Below are 17,007 nucleotides of genomic sequence, written 5' to 3'. Positions count from 1 at the left end.
GGTTTTTGCTTTTATGTGGAACATACCCTGTAACAGGAGCTCTGCCAGGAAGAGTTTCATATTGGCTACTTACAGCATCCATCCAGAATTCTGTTTACCAAACATGGGGAGTCCCTAGGAGGAGAATGGAAAAAACCCCATGTGTACCTAATGCAGGATTTGGCAGGTCATAGGAGTTTGATGGAGTTTGCACACTAAACTTAGAGAGAATGAGCGCTTTCTCTCACCAAGAAAGCTTTCTGGTAAAGACTCAAGAGGAGTTGCCTAGTCCAGCTGTGGCTGCTGGGTGGGTGGTCCAGTGACTGCATTTCTAAGTGGGAATGATGCTTGTGCTACGTGGAGCCACAAGACACACAAAATTGTTGCTTGCAATTTTTCTGATAAGGTTATCTTTATTATTCAAGGACAAAAATGAGAACATCTCACTATTTTGTTTTACCTCTTCTAAATTTTAGGATAAAGGATAAGTTTAGTCAAAACATTCACTTTCTTGGGACTTCCCTGATGGTCTGGTGGTTAAGACTTCACCTTCCAATGCCAGGGGTGCGAGTTCGATCTCTGCTTGTGGAGCTAAGATACCACATGCCTTGCAGCCAAAAAACCGAAACATTAAAAAAAGAAGCAATATTGTAACAAATTCAATAAAGACTTTAAAAATGGTCCACATTAAAAAAAAAAAACAAACTTTAATCTCTTGTCACTACCCCCTACACCCCACCAAAACACATCCACTTTCTTGGAGTCAAATGTCTACATCAGATGGTCTCTTAAAGGGTACAAAGAACTGGGACATGAATATTGAGGCCTGAGAACCTTTAATCTTTGACACCTAACTGGGGACAACTCTCCATCTCAGATACTAAAAGTTAAATCAACAGAATTCAGTGAATTTAAGAGCTATTAAATACTATCCCAGTACATTTTGCTGAATGCTGTGCAGGCCGCAGAGTTCATGCAAGTATGAGGTCTGCCTTCTAATGACCTACTTATGATCCAGTGGAGAGATTAGGCTCAGGTTTCACCTGGGGAGGGGGAAGCTTGTGCTCAGGACCAGCCCCTCCACGCTGGCGAGTCCCAGAGAGGACAGGCCATACTGAACCACTCCTGCTCATCCATGTGTTTTCATCTGTGCAGTGCCTTGTATTTGTCCATGAAAGACACTGAAAAAGGAATAAAAGAACTGAACCTAGAGAAGGACAAGAAGATTTTCAATCACTGCTTCACAGGTAAAAGGCCTTGTGGGTCTGATGTGGGGCTTCTGGGGCAGGCAATATGGAGGTCTTGCTCAGCATGAGTGTGTGTGGGGGGGATGTGGAGAGAGGTAGGGGGGTTTGGTGTCATGGAACACAGACTGGTGGACATGATCATTGGACTCCCCCAGCATGAAAAGAGAAAGAAAGGTAGGCCCATACTTTGTGGTTCAAGGTAAAATCTTAGAAGTTCCAGCTACATCAATCAAAGGGTCACTTTTTCCCAATAAATGGCAGGATGTTGAAATAGACACAGAGTTGACCAAGATGATAAATAAGAATCAAGACACCTAATGTTAGATTTAAGTGACAATCTTAGGGATGTCTGAGGCTGCATAGCGTTTTGTTGTTGTTCAGTCACTAAGTTGTGTCCGACTCTCTGTGACCCCATGGACTGTAATATGCCAGGCTCCTCTGTCCTTCACTATCTCCTAGAGTTCGCTCAAATTCATGTCCATTGAGTCATTCTTAAAAGAGGTCTGTAATTACCTCCCTACCTCTTTTATAAGGTCACTGCAAGGATTAAAAGCAGAAATGCAGTATTAATTAGTTTTTCCTTCCAGAGAAAGAAAACTGGGCAAAGCCTTTTGTATATGAAACTCATGAATGGTACACTTATCAACTAACTGCTTTCACTCTTGTTTCAAAGATGGCATACCTTACTGCTCTGATGACCTGGGGCCTGTTAAGTTGGTTCTTTGCTTGGCTATATTTGTACAGTATATATTGCAGAGCACAGGGAACTACACTCAGTATTTTGTAATAATGTATATTTAATAACATAAATTTATATATATATATATAAAATATATATAAATGTTTGAAAGAAATTTGTTTTATTTATTTACCTTTATTGAAGTATGATTGCTTTACAATATTGTGTTAGCTTTAGGCGTATAGCACAGTGATTCAGTTATACATACACACACATATATATATTCTTTTTCAGATTTTTTTCCTGTATACGTTATTACGAAATACTGAGTATAGTTCCCTGTGCTATACAATAGGTCCTTGTTGGTTGTACAAAATATTTTTAATACAGAGCTTCATTGTAGCCTGTTAATAATCCAGTTGATGGGTCAATTTCATTTTATTCTCCTTGAAGTCCTCCCTTGATTGAGAAGGCTGATTGAATGACTTCTCAAGGTCCCTGCTAGACCCTGCAAAGGTGTGACATTTGATGTAAGGGATGACATCAAATTCTAAATTAGTACATACACATACTAGCACAAGTTGTTTTCTGCTTAAAAACTTGCAACAGCTCCTCACTGCCAAATTCTTAATGTACCAACAGAGCTCTCCCCACCCACCCCATGTCTTCCTCTCTCTCCTGTCTTCTTTTGTCCTCCTTCCACCAGCCCCTCTCCCACTATCTCCTAGCAGGGATCCCTCATGCCTGTTTGAGTCTGTTCACACTGCTGCTCCCTCAGCTCCTGCTGGTTCCCCTGGCCGCTGCCTAAGTAAATGCTTGACAAATGTTGTCACTTCCTCTGTGAAACAGTACCCATTGCCCCACCCACCCCTCCACGTCTTCCCGCAGATTTGACCCAGCAGCTCCGCTGCACTGACCCCACAGCAAGGCACTTGTTACAACACTTACTCATTACCCAGATCTTCCTTTTAGACTCCCCCCTGGGGTAGTCTCCCCTATAGCCATTACTGAACTTAGCTCTCAGCAGAAGTTCTGGGACATTAATGGAAGAAATGAGTCAGTTAGTAAAAAACTATTTCTTTACGCATGCACTGCTCCTTAAGGAGCACGTAATGGCACCCCACTCCAGTACTCTTGCCTGGAAAATCCCATGGATGGAGGAGCCTGGTAGGGTGCAGTTCGTGGGGTCTCGAAGAGTCGGACACGACTGAGTGACTTCACTTTCACTTTTCACTTTCATGCATTGGAGAAGGAAATGGCAACCCACTCCAGTGTTCTTGCCTGGACAATCCCAGGGACAGCAGAGCCTGGTGGGCTGCCATCTATGGGGTCGCACAGAGTTGGACATGACTGAAGCGACTTAGCAGCAGCAGATGTTTTTTAAAACCATTTACATAGTTCCTTTTATTTCCAGGTATCTATCTCACTAATTACATTTTTCCTTCTTGGAGTGACAGGGAAGATGAAACAAGTAAGACACCCGGGTGCTCTGCAGCTCTCTAGGGGCAACTGTCCGTGCCTTGTTCTTTGAAAAAGAGAGTTAACCTTCTTTGTGATGGTCCCATCCAGGTAACTGTGTCATTGACTGGCTGGTTTCCAATAAGTCTGTTCGGAACCGCCAGGAAGGCCTCATGATCGCCTCCTCCTTGCTCAACGAAGGGTACCTGCAGCCCGCTGGAGACCTCTCCAAGAACGCGGTGGACGGAACTGCTGAAAACCCTTTCCTGGACAACCCTGATGCCTTCTACTACTTTGTGAGTGAGGGCGTGGGGGTTGACCTGGGTGGGTTCTAGGCTGATTTCAGTTCATATCTGCTGTTGTGAAAGAAAGCACCTAGCCCTACAGCTTTGGTCCATGTCTTTGACTTGATAGCTGTCCCTCTCCATAATGCCTATCACATCCAGTGAGTTAGTCTAAAGGAAAATACTGTTTACTTGAATAGTTTTCTTTATTTTTGTTTAAAAAATGGCTATATTTATTTCTATTTTAAGCAAGACTTTCTCTTGTAAAAGCTTATTAGGCCCTAGTACATGCCAGGTGGGGCTTCCCTGGTGGCTCAGTGGTAAAGAATCTGCCTGCCAATGCAGGAGATGAGGGTTCGATCCCTGGGTGGAGAAGATCCTCTGGAGAAGGAAATGGCAACCCACTCCAGTATTCTTACCTGGGAAATCTCAAGGTCAGAGGGCCTGGCGGGCTACAGTCCATGAGGTCATGAAGAGTTGGATGTGATTTAGGAACTGAGAACATGCCAGGCATCCACTTAGTCAAAGTAGATCCAGTAGTGGAAGGAAAAACAACCGGCAAAATTATGGCCCCTGGGAGTCCAAATATACATTGAAATACGTGACTCAATACAAAATATGTTCATCCTTATTCCTTCCCCCTGTCATCATGGGTACCTCCAGGGCATGCTTCCCTCAGACTGGGAAACACTGTATGGTACAACATGGACTTAATTTTGGGTCACATGAGACATCTGGCAGCAGTGGATTTCTAGGGGGATTCTGGCAATTTTGTTTCTATTTGGGGTCAGAGCACAAAAGTAAGGAAGCTACTTATAAAAATGAAGTGAATGTACCCAAGAGAGTTTCATTTCACTTTGGGGAAGTTCCTCTGTCAGAATTTTTTCTTTTTTCAAAATTTCAACCAGGTTGTTTATAGCTATTTAAATGTAGGACTCTAAAAAAAAATGTAGGTCTAAAAATACTGAGCACAGTGGCTTGTGTGATTCATTGGTCTCGTATAGCTGAGCAAGGCCCAGTTCCTGCTTGAACTCAGAGGATGTGGCTGGACCTGGGCTCTTGGTCTCTTAAACTGGGGGAGCCGAGTGGCAGGGGGCATATGGAGGTTATATTGTATGCACAGTGTCTTATAAACCAGCCAACTCGCTTTCAGCGATGTGGCCATGAGGTCCCCAGAGAAGGAAGGCTTTGAAGGGAGAGATGTGCTGGGCTAGACTTCCAATCCAGCTTGGGGAACTCGGGAAAATGAAAGTATATTGACAAGATCATACTTGCATGGAGACAAGGGAGCATCTAGCAACAAGAAATAAGCATCTAGACAGGGCTTCCCTGGTGGTCCAGTGGTCAAGACTCTATGCTTCCACTGCAGGGGGCTCTGGTTTGATCCCTTGTCGGGAAACTAAGATCCCACATGCTGCATGGTGCAGCCAAAACAAAACAAAACAAAAAAGAAGAAGAAATAAGCATCTAGAAACAAGAAAAGTGGGGAGGGGAAACAAGCTAACCAAGGATAACCTTTAACGTTCAGGTTGGGAATGTGAATCACAGGGAGAAGGAGTGGCTAGAGGGAAGGGGGAGATGAGGGTGGTATAACTGGCACTATGCCTGAGACTGGAAAAATTAACTGGTTCTTTGGCTCCCCAACAGCCAGACAGTGGGTTCTTCTGTGAAGAGAATTCCAGTGATGATGATGTGATTTTGAAAGAAGAATTCAGAGGAGTCATTATCAAGCAGGGATGTTTACTGAAGCAGGTTAGTGGTCTCTATATTCTACCCTATGCTTTCTCCATAACCAGGCCCTTTGTATTCTACAGGATCAAATGGTATTTTGTTTGTTTGGTGAATAGTCAACTAGAGAATGAAACTGACCTAGTGAAAGACAAACAAATAGTTAAGTAGATGATCAAAGTGGCATTAGGTCAGGAGGACTGAAGCAGGCAGGGGAGAAGCACCTAAAAATAGGGAAATTTTCTATCAAGGTTTCAGGAAAATGCTGACCTTTTCATTAGTTGGAGGATATCAGTTGGCAAAGAGATGCCATCTAAAAGACAGAGATGTTTCACAATGAAATTTCTTCCATTGGCCTATCCTTCCTCCCTACAAAGTAACCAGGAAATAGAAACAAGCTGCACCCAGAAGAGGAACATCATAAACCATTGAGAGCAAGGAAGTACCATTCCAGACTGTGGGTGGGTCACAGTGAGACCATACCCAGGCCAGCTCTGCAGGAGCAGCAACAGATGAAGGTCAAACCCAGTCAGAGGGCATAGACTCAGTCATTACCAGGTATCATCAGGTACTGGCCACTGTCAGTCTGGGAGACAGGGGCTGGGGTGAGCTGAAGAGCTCTGGTCAGTTACCAAGTGCAAAGGCATGGGACACTAAGAGGTAAGAGAACCCAGTGGCTGGAGCTGAGTGAGGAAGCCGGGGTCAGCACCTGGTAGAGAAGAAGCAATTGGAACACAGGAATATTCAGAGTGAAACAACTGATGCTAGTATGTGTTGTCATAGAAGCCTAAGCTGCTTTATGAGGCCAAGGTCTTGCCCCTTGTGATTGTGCCATGAGCTGTCTCAAAGGCACTGCTCTGTATATGTTAATAAAAGAGAGAATCTGGCTGCTGCAAGATTTCTGTGCATTGTCTATAGATCTCATGGGACTGAGAGATTTGACTTACCTCATGATAGAAGCCTGAACTTCTGGGTGAAGAGAGAAGAACCAAAGTTGAGCATATATTTACATTTAAAAAGGAGAACTTTGGGTTGACTAAGTATAGATAGAGATTTTTGAGTTTCACTAGAAGTAGAGCATTAATGCGGAAAACTTACCTTCACATTATATTTTGAGAGAACAGGGTCCTAAGAAATAAAAAATCCATAGCTTAGAAAGAATTCCAGACTATTCTAATAACTTGTATGCCCACTGACTAGATTAAAGAATGAGCAAAGGAGCAAGGTCAGCCTTACACAGAGTAGGTTCTGGAGGTTGCCCATAGGCAGAGTTTGCCCATCACCTGCTTCCTCATTGGTTCTGACAAATGTTTGTATGTATATGGCTCTGATCATAGGCTGTTAAGGCAGGAGTCACTTGGAAAGGAGTTTCACTATTTCCTTATGATACCTTCTATAATTCTATGTTATTATCAGCCATGAATGACTTTTCTTGAGTTAGTTGATCTGACAAGCCTTAATTTAGGGTGGAGCCCTGAGAAAACTGAACATGAAGGTTGAATAGGGATAGATGAAGTCCAGGCTGGACTGGAGTGAGGTCTGGGCAAAAGATGCAATGGAGATGCTGGATGGTCAAAAGTTGGCTGAGGGTTGTGGTGTGAGTGTGTGTTGAAAGTAGTGGGACTAGATGTAGGCTTACTCCTCCATTTTTCTTCATCTTCTTTACGTGGCCTTTGATAGGTACAGGTAAGCCTTCAATAGCTCAGGTGGTGCACATTTGAATCCTCCAGGGATCTGTTAAAATTGCACCCCAGGCCAGTTAAATCAGAGTCTCTGTATGTTACAGATCCCCAAGAGATTCTGGTGTGTGGCCAATGTAAAGAATTACAGAGCTAACCATTTTCTTAAAAGTTAGTTTATCCTGTTATCAAAATATCACTGTTTAAGTAGTCATAAACCCCTTTTAACATGAGGAAAACAGAATCTTTTTGCATTCAGGAATTTTGTTCTTTTTCAATATTCCCCTCACCTCTAATTTTTAGGGGAGGAAGAGGGAAGAAAAACCTCTTCTACTTGAATTGATAGGCCCCCTTTAATGTTTCCCATCCCTTATCTCAGTGGTTTATAATTCTAGTTCATAGCAGGATCATCTGGGAGGTTTTTGAAAATCTTTTTAAGTACCAAAAAAACCCTCATCAACCCTGTGTCTTCTGTTGTGAGTTAGCCCGGGTTACGTGGTAGAAGCCTTATCTCAAAAAAGGGTACCTGTGCTCCACACTTCATAGGTGGGAAGTAGATGCATCCACTTGGGGGTCAGTCCCTACCCTCATTCTACCCCCTTCACTGGTTCCAAAGGCATTAGTTCTGCTTGGAGGACATAGCCAGTTTGAGGATGAATGAAACTGGATTATATTCAACATAATCCTTTTTATATAATTCATTCTGTGACTATGATGAATAAAATACCTCATTTCTCAACCACATGTAGATTCTTTGATGAGAAAGGACAACGTGTTATACATATTTTTCTTGTATCTGCCGCCAAGTTCGGCATCCTTCTTAGTCTGTAATAGACAACAAACATTTTTAGAGTGAATTAAGTTGAATGTAAGTACACCTGTTCCTCAGTACCCACAGAGGATTGGTTCTAGGACCCGCCATGGCTACCAAAATCTATGGATGCTCAAGTCCTTATATAAAATGGTGTCGCACCTAGAAGATGTTGACAGAGCAGCAACAATTCTTGGAAACCCCAGCTGTGCATGCATTCCTTAAAGTGCCTCAGGAAACACTCGTTCAGTGAAAGACAACTCTTCAGCCCCTCACATCGTGTGCCAGTGAGGACCTTAAGACAATGTGGTAGTTGGCCAGGGGTGGCTGATTTCAGATCCTCCTGTACCTTCCTCTTCCACTGACTCCTGAGTACTTGATACTCACCCAGTGATTGTGTAAGAGAACATGATTTGTGTGCCTATAGATCTGGAGAAAATGGTGTGGGGCAGCAACCTTAGTGTTCTTAGCCTATGGGTAACATCAATTAAGGCAAAGAGCAGGGACTTATAACAAGAATTTTAGAAGTTGATGCTTTACAAAAGCCATATAATATTGCAGATAGAAATATTCTGTTTTCTCCCACATGACTCTGCAGTGTTCTTGGCTCCACCCTTCAGGCAAGTCAAGTGTTGTTTGGAGATGAGCTCCTTGACCAAATGCTCTGCCAAATAACTTAAACCCATTCTTGAAAGTGCTCTGACCTGGCATTATGAAGGAGGCATCGTTTGCTAAAATCGCAGACATTCCATTGCTTTCTATATAAACACAGTGAAAAACTTTGGAAGCTTTCTGTATGTGCCTCTTAATATGCGGTGCTTCAGGAATAACACATAATATTCTTCATGTTGGCAACATGGAAACTATATATTTTCTAATCTAATTTTTTTAACTTCTGGAGTTAAAAGTCACTTGAATTTACTGTAGGAAATCATAGAATCAGGTTTAGCACAACATTTTAAACAACTACTATCAGCTAATTGAAATAACTGGGTAATTCCAGGCAATTACAAACAGATACAAAGTGGCTCCCACATGCCAGGCGCAGTGCTGGGCATGGGAGGAACAAAGAGAAGCAGACACAAATCCTGCCTCAAAACCCGCAGTCTAGACAATGTCAGTGTTTGACACTGGAAGAGTCAATGGTTCTCTAGGGAAGGGCCAAGTCCTGTTCTTCCTCATTGTGTCTGTCACAACCACTATTGCTTCCAATTTCCATTGCTGCTCCCTGTTGTTAGTCCCTACTAATTTTATGCTGGGAATGTTGTAATCATTTCTTGATGGTCTTCTTTCTACCTTATTATATTTCCCCTGGCTTTATCTTTAACCCCTAGCTGATCCATCATGTATGTTGTCACCATATTAATCTTCCTAAAATGTTACAGTAATCTTTTGCTTCCAACTCAAAAGCTGCCAGTGCAGCTTTATCTCAGTTAGTTCTCAATCCTCCAATATAATTATTATTCCACATCTTATTCCTCATCAGATCTTGCCATCTTCAGTTTTCAAAATATATAAAAATATTTGACGGCTTTGACAACAACCCCTGTGTCTTATTTTTACTGTCTCCTTCCACTTTTCCAAACTTGCCTCTGCTATACCTCATGAACCCTGCCTTCTAGCCTGAGAGTCTTACTCGTCAGGGTCTGAATATGCCGTAGACATTCCCACCACTGCATTTTTGTTGTCAACGGTCTTCCCACCCACCTCTTTCTCACCTGTCTAACTGCTGTGTGTCCCACATGGATAAGTGAAGGTTTTTATGAGGCTCTCTTTGACATGCCAAACCCACAATTATATATCCTTCATTTAAATCCTTTGAAACTAGGGCCTACTGTAGAGCACAGGGAACTATACTCAATATCTTGTAATAACCTATAATGGAAAAGTATCTAAAAAAAATAATATATGTGTGTATGTGTTTAACTGAATCACTTTGCTGTATACCGGAAACTAACACAACATTGTAATCAACTATATTTCAATGAAAATTTTAAAAAACCCAAATGAAGTTTCCAAATAATAAATAGTAAATTAAAAAAAATCCTTTGAATCCATATATATGGAATCTAGAAAAATGGTACTGAAGAATTTATTTGCAGGGCAGCAATGGAGAAACAGACATAGAGAATAGACTTACGGACATAGGGAGAGGGGAGGAGAGGGTGAGATGTATGGAGAGGGTACCATGGAAATTTACATTACCATATGTAAAATAAAATGAAAAGTCCTTTGAAAAACTCTTATCTATAGAGATTATTTGATTTGGACATTTGCTATTTTATATTTCCACGTAGATTATAAGCTCTTTGAAGAGCTTATAATTGTTGTCTTAAATCTCTTAATAGCCCCACATTACCTAACATAGCATGTTATACATAGTGCTGTCTTATATGATGCTAAAACTGTGAGATGATGTTAGAAATAATTTAACCCACAATTTAATAACATCTAAATTGTTCATTGGTTCTAGTGCTATTCTGACAAGGCCTGGGTTGTGGCCTGGATTCTCCTGGAGATAGAATGTCATCTTTATTTTTTTCTCCTTTCAATTCAGCAAGACTTATCCTGTAGGGACTATGTGTACTGAGTGAGACTAAAAACTCATCCTTCCTTTTTCTATGTTGATCCTGGATATAGGGCCATAGGCGGAAGAACTGGAAAGTGAGGAAGTTCATTCTGAGAGAAGACCCTGCCTATTTGCACTACTACGACCCTGCTGGGGTGAGACACTGTGCTCCGTAAACCCTCCCACCAGAAGCTTGCACTGCTCCTAATCACAGGGCTGCCCAGGCCCTTCCTGCTCTGCTTCCTTCATCTTCACCCTCCCTCTTCTTTTTCCTCACCCTCCTCTACCTTTTCCAACCCCTTCTTTTTGCAAAGATCTGAGACCTTAGGCTTTGAGGCCAGCAGAATCTCAGGGGATGGAAAAAATATCATTATATGGTCATTTATTTGATCAACACAACATAACTTTTTATTATTTATCCCAAGCTGATATTTTCAGAGGAACTCAACCAATCCAACTCTGTGCTCTTGGTTTAATGTGCAAAAAAGTGATAATTCCTCTTCTAGGCCTACTTCGATGGGAGCATTTTTTGAGCCCAACCGTTTAGGCTGTTGATTATTCAGAAGAGGGCTTTTTCCTTATTAAGTTGAGTCATGTCTCTCTGGGTTGGGTCCTCAGTTTTTGCAGGGCTCTCTTGATTCCCTCCTATGAGGGTTCTACTACTATGTCTGTTGCTTGGGGCCAAAGGACTCTGGAAACACCTGGCCATTCTTCTGAGGGGTGTGATGATTCAGCCTCACCACCTCCCCCAGCTGTCACTTTCCTCCAGATGTGAAGCTCAGGCTGACTTGTGTCTCCTCGTCCAGCTCCCTGCCTCCCCGCTGTGTGAAGTGGGAAGAGGGGTGGAGGATCCAGAATGGGTTCCCTTTAATCTCCTTCCACTCTTCTCTAAACCACAGTGAGTCTGTGTGCCTTTTGCACCAATAGGATCAAGTATACGCCTATATTTTACTTTGGAAACATAATGAAGGACTCTTTTCTCCTTTAGGGGGAAGATCCCTTGGGAGCAATTCGCTTGAGAGGCTGTGTGGTGACCTCAGTGGAGAGCAACCCAGATGGTAAGAATGAATTTTGGGGGGAGAGAAGTGTGTCTCCCCGGGCTCCCTTCCCACACCTGTGCACCCTGAGCCAACAGCAACCACTCCCTCATTCACTCCCTTACTCAGGCATGAATGAGTTCACTGTCTGAAAACTTCAGAGAGACCCAAAGTTGTTCTCTCTCAACGGCTGCCCTGGCTCTCTGGGTCTTGGGGAGCTGTATTGGTTTTGTGGATGCCTTGAATAAATCCTAGCACAGTGCTGAGAAAAACCTGTCACCTCAGAACCGGCTTGGGTGGGGAGACTTTTTACCTCCTGATGCCTGTGATGGAGCTCAACATTCCTCAGAGTGCACCTTTGCAGACCAGGAAATGTCCCACAACAAGAGGAACATTTGTGCGGTGAGGCAGTGTGGGGAACAGGAAGTGCTCTGAGGTTATGTTAGGTCTAGGTTACTCAGTCAGGGGCACAACTTTGAGTGAGTTGCCTAAATAATCTAGGTTTTGGTTCCTTCTCTGAGAATGATGGAGTCCTACCAGCTGACCCTTGGGTCCTGATCGCAAGTCTATGATTCAGTGATGACCATCTTCTCAGGTGTAGGAATGAGTGAGTAGTGTCAGCAGGAAGATGCGGTTCAGACCCCCAGACCCTGGTTTCTCTTTGTCATTTTGGGCTAATGATGCTATAGAGGTGGACTGGAAATGCTGCAGCTGCAAATGCCTCGATTTTAACCATTCCTGGATCTGCTCCCTCCCCCTCTCCCCTTAGAGTCCTTCACTGTCAGGGTAGGGAGTGTTCTCCTTTTTGATCTGAGATGGAGGTGTTCTGAGTCTTGCCACAGTATTGGCCAGTTTTCTGCCTTCTGATCTTTCAGTAGAGATGCTCACTTAGCGCTTGATAAAAATTAGTTTAGACTACACTCATGGTACTGGTGGCCCATCTTTTTTTTTTTTAATTTCTTTTTTAAGAAAACTAATACTGAGGTCAGTTCTTGGTTTATATTGTGAGTGGAGGAAAGGTACTCACTGGACACTATTACAGGTTACTCATTATACACTGTGTGCACAAGAGAGAAATTCAGTTTGCTTATAAAAAAATGTTTCTCCTTGAGTGTTTTACTTACTTCTAAACACACAAACACAATCATACTACATACCTCTCTATATAAGTACTATATATATATATTAATCATACATATATAAATGTATAAGCATACAATAATGGTAAGTTTGAAAAATCACATTTAATTTCCTTAGAACACTTGGAAAATGGGGATTTCATTGTTTGCAGAAGGAGGGCGAGCTAGGTGGCCTTTCTGTGCCCACACTCACTGTCATCACTTTCTCTCTCACCAGGCAAGAAGAGTGAAGAAGAGAACCTCTTTGAGATCATCACGGCTGATGAAGTTCACTATTTCCTGCAAGCAGCCACGCCCAAGGAGCGCATTGAGTGGATCAAAGCTATCCAGGTGGCCTCCCGGACGGGGAAGTGAAGACACTCCCTCCCAAGGGAACCACATGGATAAGCTCAGTCCAGGGCCTGGCCACTTCTGTAACAGAAGGCCCAGGGGTGGGATATTGTCATCCTCGGGGGTCCTGAATGTAACTAACCACATGCCGCGTGATGTTCGCCCACACTGACCACATCACTCGCTGAAGCCTCTGTGCCACTCTCTGTGTCCCCTGGGCAGACATGCCAAGCTGTGTGGCCTGGGGACGCTGCTTACCCTCTCAGGCCTCAGGTTTCTCCTCTGGAAAATGAACGAGTTGAACTAGGGGAGTCCTGTCCTCCCTAGCTTCAAAAGCCTGCCGATCTAATACCCATAGCAGGGCAGCTGGAGTCCCTCCATGACCAGGTCTTGGCCTTCAGAACCTGAAACAACTGTTCCCTTTAAAGCCATTGCCCATCTGTACTAAGAGCACTAGCACAAACCTCTTTTGTTCCCTTTTGCTGCCGTCCCCTGCTCTTGGCACAAGTTCATATATCAACGCCAAGGAGAACCCTCTTCCTTCTTTGCCCTCCCCAGAAGCTTCCTGACTGCCAGTATTGCAGTGGTGGTTTTTAGCATGAAGCCTTGTGACTTCAGTATGGAAAGTTTTGTCTTCTGAGAAAAAGACCCGAGGAAGCCCAGGGGTAGCTGAGGGTCCTCTCCTCTCCCTGAGGCCTCCCAGAGCAGGCGTGTTGCACTCCACCGGAGGCTGGTCAGACAAGAAGCTATCTTTGCCTCTTTCCAGAGAGCGTTTCTAATTAGGAGCAGGAACTCCAAATCTGTGAGATTCTGTTTCATTTGAGTGTTTACAGAAAAAAGTGGCCAGAGGGGTTTTCTCTATGGGGTCTCTGCTTGGGTGAGGGGGCTGGACAGCTGCCTGATTTAAACGTCTCCTCCCCCCGCCCCTCCCCACCCCCTACCCCCTAGCTCCAGAGGGTGGAGGGCTTAGATCACAGGCCAGCTGACAGGATGATGAGTTTATACAAAGACAGCTCTGAAAGGACTTACGTTTAGCTTGCAAATGGAGGTGGCCGTCACATCACACCGTGCCTTCAATTCTCGAGTTATTGAGATTGTGGTCGCACCTTGAAGCATGTGATTCAAGCACAAGCTGTCCCATCTCCCGCTTGGCCAACAAGGGGCCTTATGGGCCCATTATCATTCAGAGGGATCGGATCTAGATTCAGATTGTGTACCTGTTTCCAGTTTTTTATCCTGTCTGCCAGCTAATGATTCTAAACCAAAATTGAGCAAGATATTAAATATGTTTGTGAAGGTGTATTTTCCAACTTTAGATTTTTAATTTTAAGACCCTCGTGAGGAAAGAAGAGTAGAAAGTTCTTCTTGATTTTATCAGCTTCTTTTCCCCTCTCCTAATTCCATACAATATCCTTGAGGCTATTCTTACCCCCAGATTGTTTTCTCATTGGCCAAGAGGTAAAAGACTACCTTTTCTGTGACTCTTTAGTAAACTATATTAGAACATGCACAGTAGTTTTTCTACATTCAGTGTTAGAAGTATTTATTAATGTGGAGTCAATTTTAAGTTTTGAAATAAATGTTACCATGTTGAGTGTCATCTTGGTGTGATGACTCTGACGTTTTGCCTGTCGTTAATGACTCTCCTTTTCTACCACCTACTTTCCCTTACTGATTTCCACACCATCTGTCATCTATCAAGTCATCCCAATGACTTTAAAATTGTTTTAAAAACAAAGTCAGTGTATTCTAGGGAGCAAGATTATAGGGAAAATAAAGATAAGGCTTAGGGAATAGAAAGATATATGGACAGCATATCTTTCTATTCTCTAAATCTTTATCAGTGATTAAAAAATAAATTACTTGCATTATACACTTTTTTCTTTTCTTTTTTTATTTATTTGGCTGCATCGGGTCTTAGTTGTGGCATGTGGGATCTTCATTGCATCATACAGGATCTTTCACTGTAGCACTCAGACTCTAGTTGTGGCCTTAGTTGCTGCTCAGCATTTAGGATTTTAGTTCCCCAACCAGGGATCAAACAAATGTCCCCCGCATTGCAAAGCAGATTCTTAACCACAGGACCACTAGCGAAGTCCCAGTAATTTTTAACTTATGAGAACTTGATTATAATGTTTAGGCAAGCAAAAGAGTCCATACATGGCCATTACCTATTAAGAATGTTGAAAACTATTTACATTAGGGGGAAAGAAGTTTCTCACTGAAAGGCTGCTCAGTATGGTTGAGCAGGATGTGCACGGCTCAACTTCAAGGGGCCTTATTCACTCTGTAGTCTGGGCAACTGTCATTCCTTGGAATTTGCATTACACAATTTGCATTACACAATTTGCCTTACACATTTGAGTATTGTGGTCTGCAAAGAATTCAAAGCATCATTATGGCTTCTCAATGGGGGCAACTGGAATGAAGGTATCACTTGCCAAAGTAGGTATTTATAGTATAGGTATAGATATTATCCCAGAGTAGGAAATGGCAATCCAACCCAGTATCCTTGACTGGGAAATCCCATGGAAAGAGGAGCCTGGTGGGCTACAGCCCATGGGGTCGCAAAGAGTCAGACACAACTGAGTGACTGAGCATGTGTAGATATTATGTCTGAATTGCTTTGGCTTAGAAATCATCTGTGTGAGCATGCTTAGTGGCTCAGCTGTGTCTGACTCTTTGCAATCCCATGAACTGTAGCCTGCCAGGCTCCTCTGTCCATGGAAATTTCCAGACAAGAATACTGGAGAGAGTTGCCATTTCCTACTCCAGGGGATCTTCCCAATCCCTGGAGTAGAGACCCAGGGATCCAACCTGAGTTTCTTGCATCTCTTGCATTGGCAGGCATATTCTTTACTGCTAGTAAACAATTGGCCTTTCAGTGCAGAAATAAGCAAACCACACAGGGCAGAGCCCCAGAGTGATGAATATTGCCCTCAGTGATGTGGGTGAAGGAAGGTACTACCTGTCATTCCATTTGAAGAACATAAGAAGCTGGGAAAAGGGCTGCTCAGCATTTACCCAGGATTCCAGTTTAGAGTGGGGAGAAAAAAATTGGAAAAGAATAATTTCTAAGAGAATTAGGAGAATATATATAAAATAGGAAAATGGATTCTTACATCATGTAACTGACAGCAAGTCAGAAAAATAAAGCATTAAGTCTGCTAAATCTAACACCCTTCTGGGAAAAAAAAATAGAAGGAGGACTTGTAAGGTGAGGGCTTCCCTGGTGGCTCAGCTGGTAAAGAATTTGCCTGCAATGCAGGAGACCCCAGTTCGATTGCTGGGTCAGGAAGATCCCCTGGAGAAGGGATAGGCTACCCACTCCAGTATTCTTGGGCTTCCCTGGTGGCTCAGATGGTAAAGAATCTGCCAGCAATGCAGGAGACCTGGGTTTAATCCCTGGGTTGGGAAGGTCCCCTGGAGAAGGGAACAGCTTACCCACTCCAGTATTCTTGCCAGGGGAATTCCACCGACACAGGAGCCTGGCAGGCTACAGTCCATGGGGTCACAAAGAGTCTGACACAACTGAGAGACTTTTAGTTTGTGAGGTGAGAATCTTACATGCAGGTAGAGAACCCAAGACTAATTTAAGGAAAGATGTTAAGTGTCTCTTGTAGACACATAGGCACACATAGAGCGGCTAAAATCCTACCAATGGGAGATGTCTTTCAAAACCAGAATGAGGAACAGGCTTAGATTAAAATAACAACCAGTTTTCCAGTGCTTGCTGGTAGACATGTGAGAGAGCTAAACAGCGCATCCGTATCATTTCCTGTGGATTTCAGGTGAAGTCCCCTATGGACAAACCCCCTCGCATCCCCGGCTATCACCCATGTGACCCTTAGGGTAAAAAGAAAACCACAAAAAGAATTATTTAAGATTCCATTTGTGTCCTGCTCTGAATAAGAAGTTTTATGACTGCACAGGGTGCTTCCCCATGTACAGTGCAGTATTATTTACAAAAACCAAGATCTGGAAGCAACCTCAGTGCCTACTGAATGATGAATAGATAAAAAAGATATGATGTATATGTACAATGAAATGCTACTCTGTCATGAAAA

The 17,007-nt window shown here is 43.1% G+C and overlaps 1 protein-coding gene and 1 long non-coding RNA gene across 2 annotated transcripts in view; one reads left to right on the top strand and one right to left on the bottom strand.

Annotated features, from left to right (window-relative positions):
• Nucleotides 1-14,813, top strand: part of PLEK (pleckstrin) — a 26,538-nt gene extending 11,725 nt beyond the window's left edge. The window contains exons 4-9 of the mRNA XM_081595698.1: nucleotides 1,135-1,226; nucleotides 3,475-3,659; nucleotides 5,295-5,399; nucleotides 10,506-10,589; nucleotides 11,423-11,492; nucleotides 12,828-14,813. Coding sequence (XP_081451824.1) covers nucleotides 1,135-1,226; nucleotides 3,475-3,659; nucleotides 5,295-5,399; nucleotides 10,506-10,589; nucleotides 11,423-11,492; nucleotides 12,828-12,964 — 673 coding nt within the window. The 3' untranslated portion in view covers nucleotides 12,965-14,813. The remainder of the gene's footprint in view (nucleotides 1-1,134; nucleotides 1,227-3,474; nucleotides 3,660-5,294; nucleotides 5,400-10,505; nucleotides 10,590-11,422; nucleotides 11,493-12,827) is intronic.
• On the bottom strand, nucleotides 13,713-17,007 carry LOC145547066 (uncharacterized). The gene is made up of 2 exons (XR_014083514.1): nucleotides 15,639-17,007; nucleotides 13,713-15,482 (listed from the first exon to the last, which is right to left on the bottom strand). It is a non-coding gene; the product is annotated as an uncharacterized LOC145547066 (long non-coding RNA).

Source organism: Giraffa tippelskirchi, chromosome 4, assembly GCF_054371585.1.
Source record: "Giraffa tippelskirchi isolate mGirTip1 chromosome 4, T2T-mGirTip1v1.2.pri, whole genome shotgun sequence".
Lineage (NCBI taxonomy): Eukaryota > Metazoa > Chordata > Mammalia > Artiodactyla > Giraffidae > Giraffa > Giraffa tippelskirchi.
The sequence above is the reverse complement of the archived record's forward strand: the minus strand, read 5'-3'. Positions and strand labels throughout refer to the sequence as shown.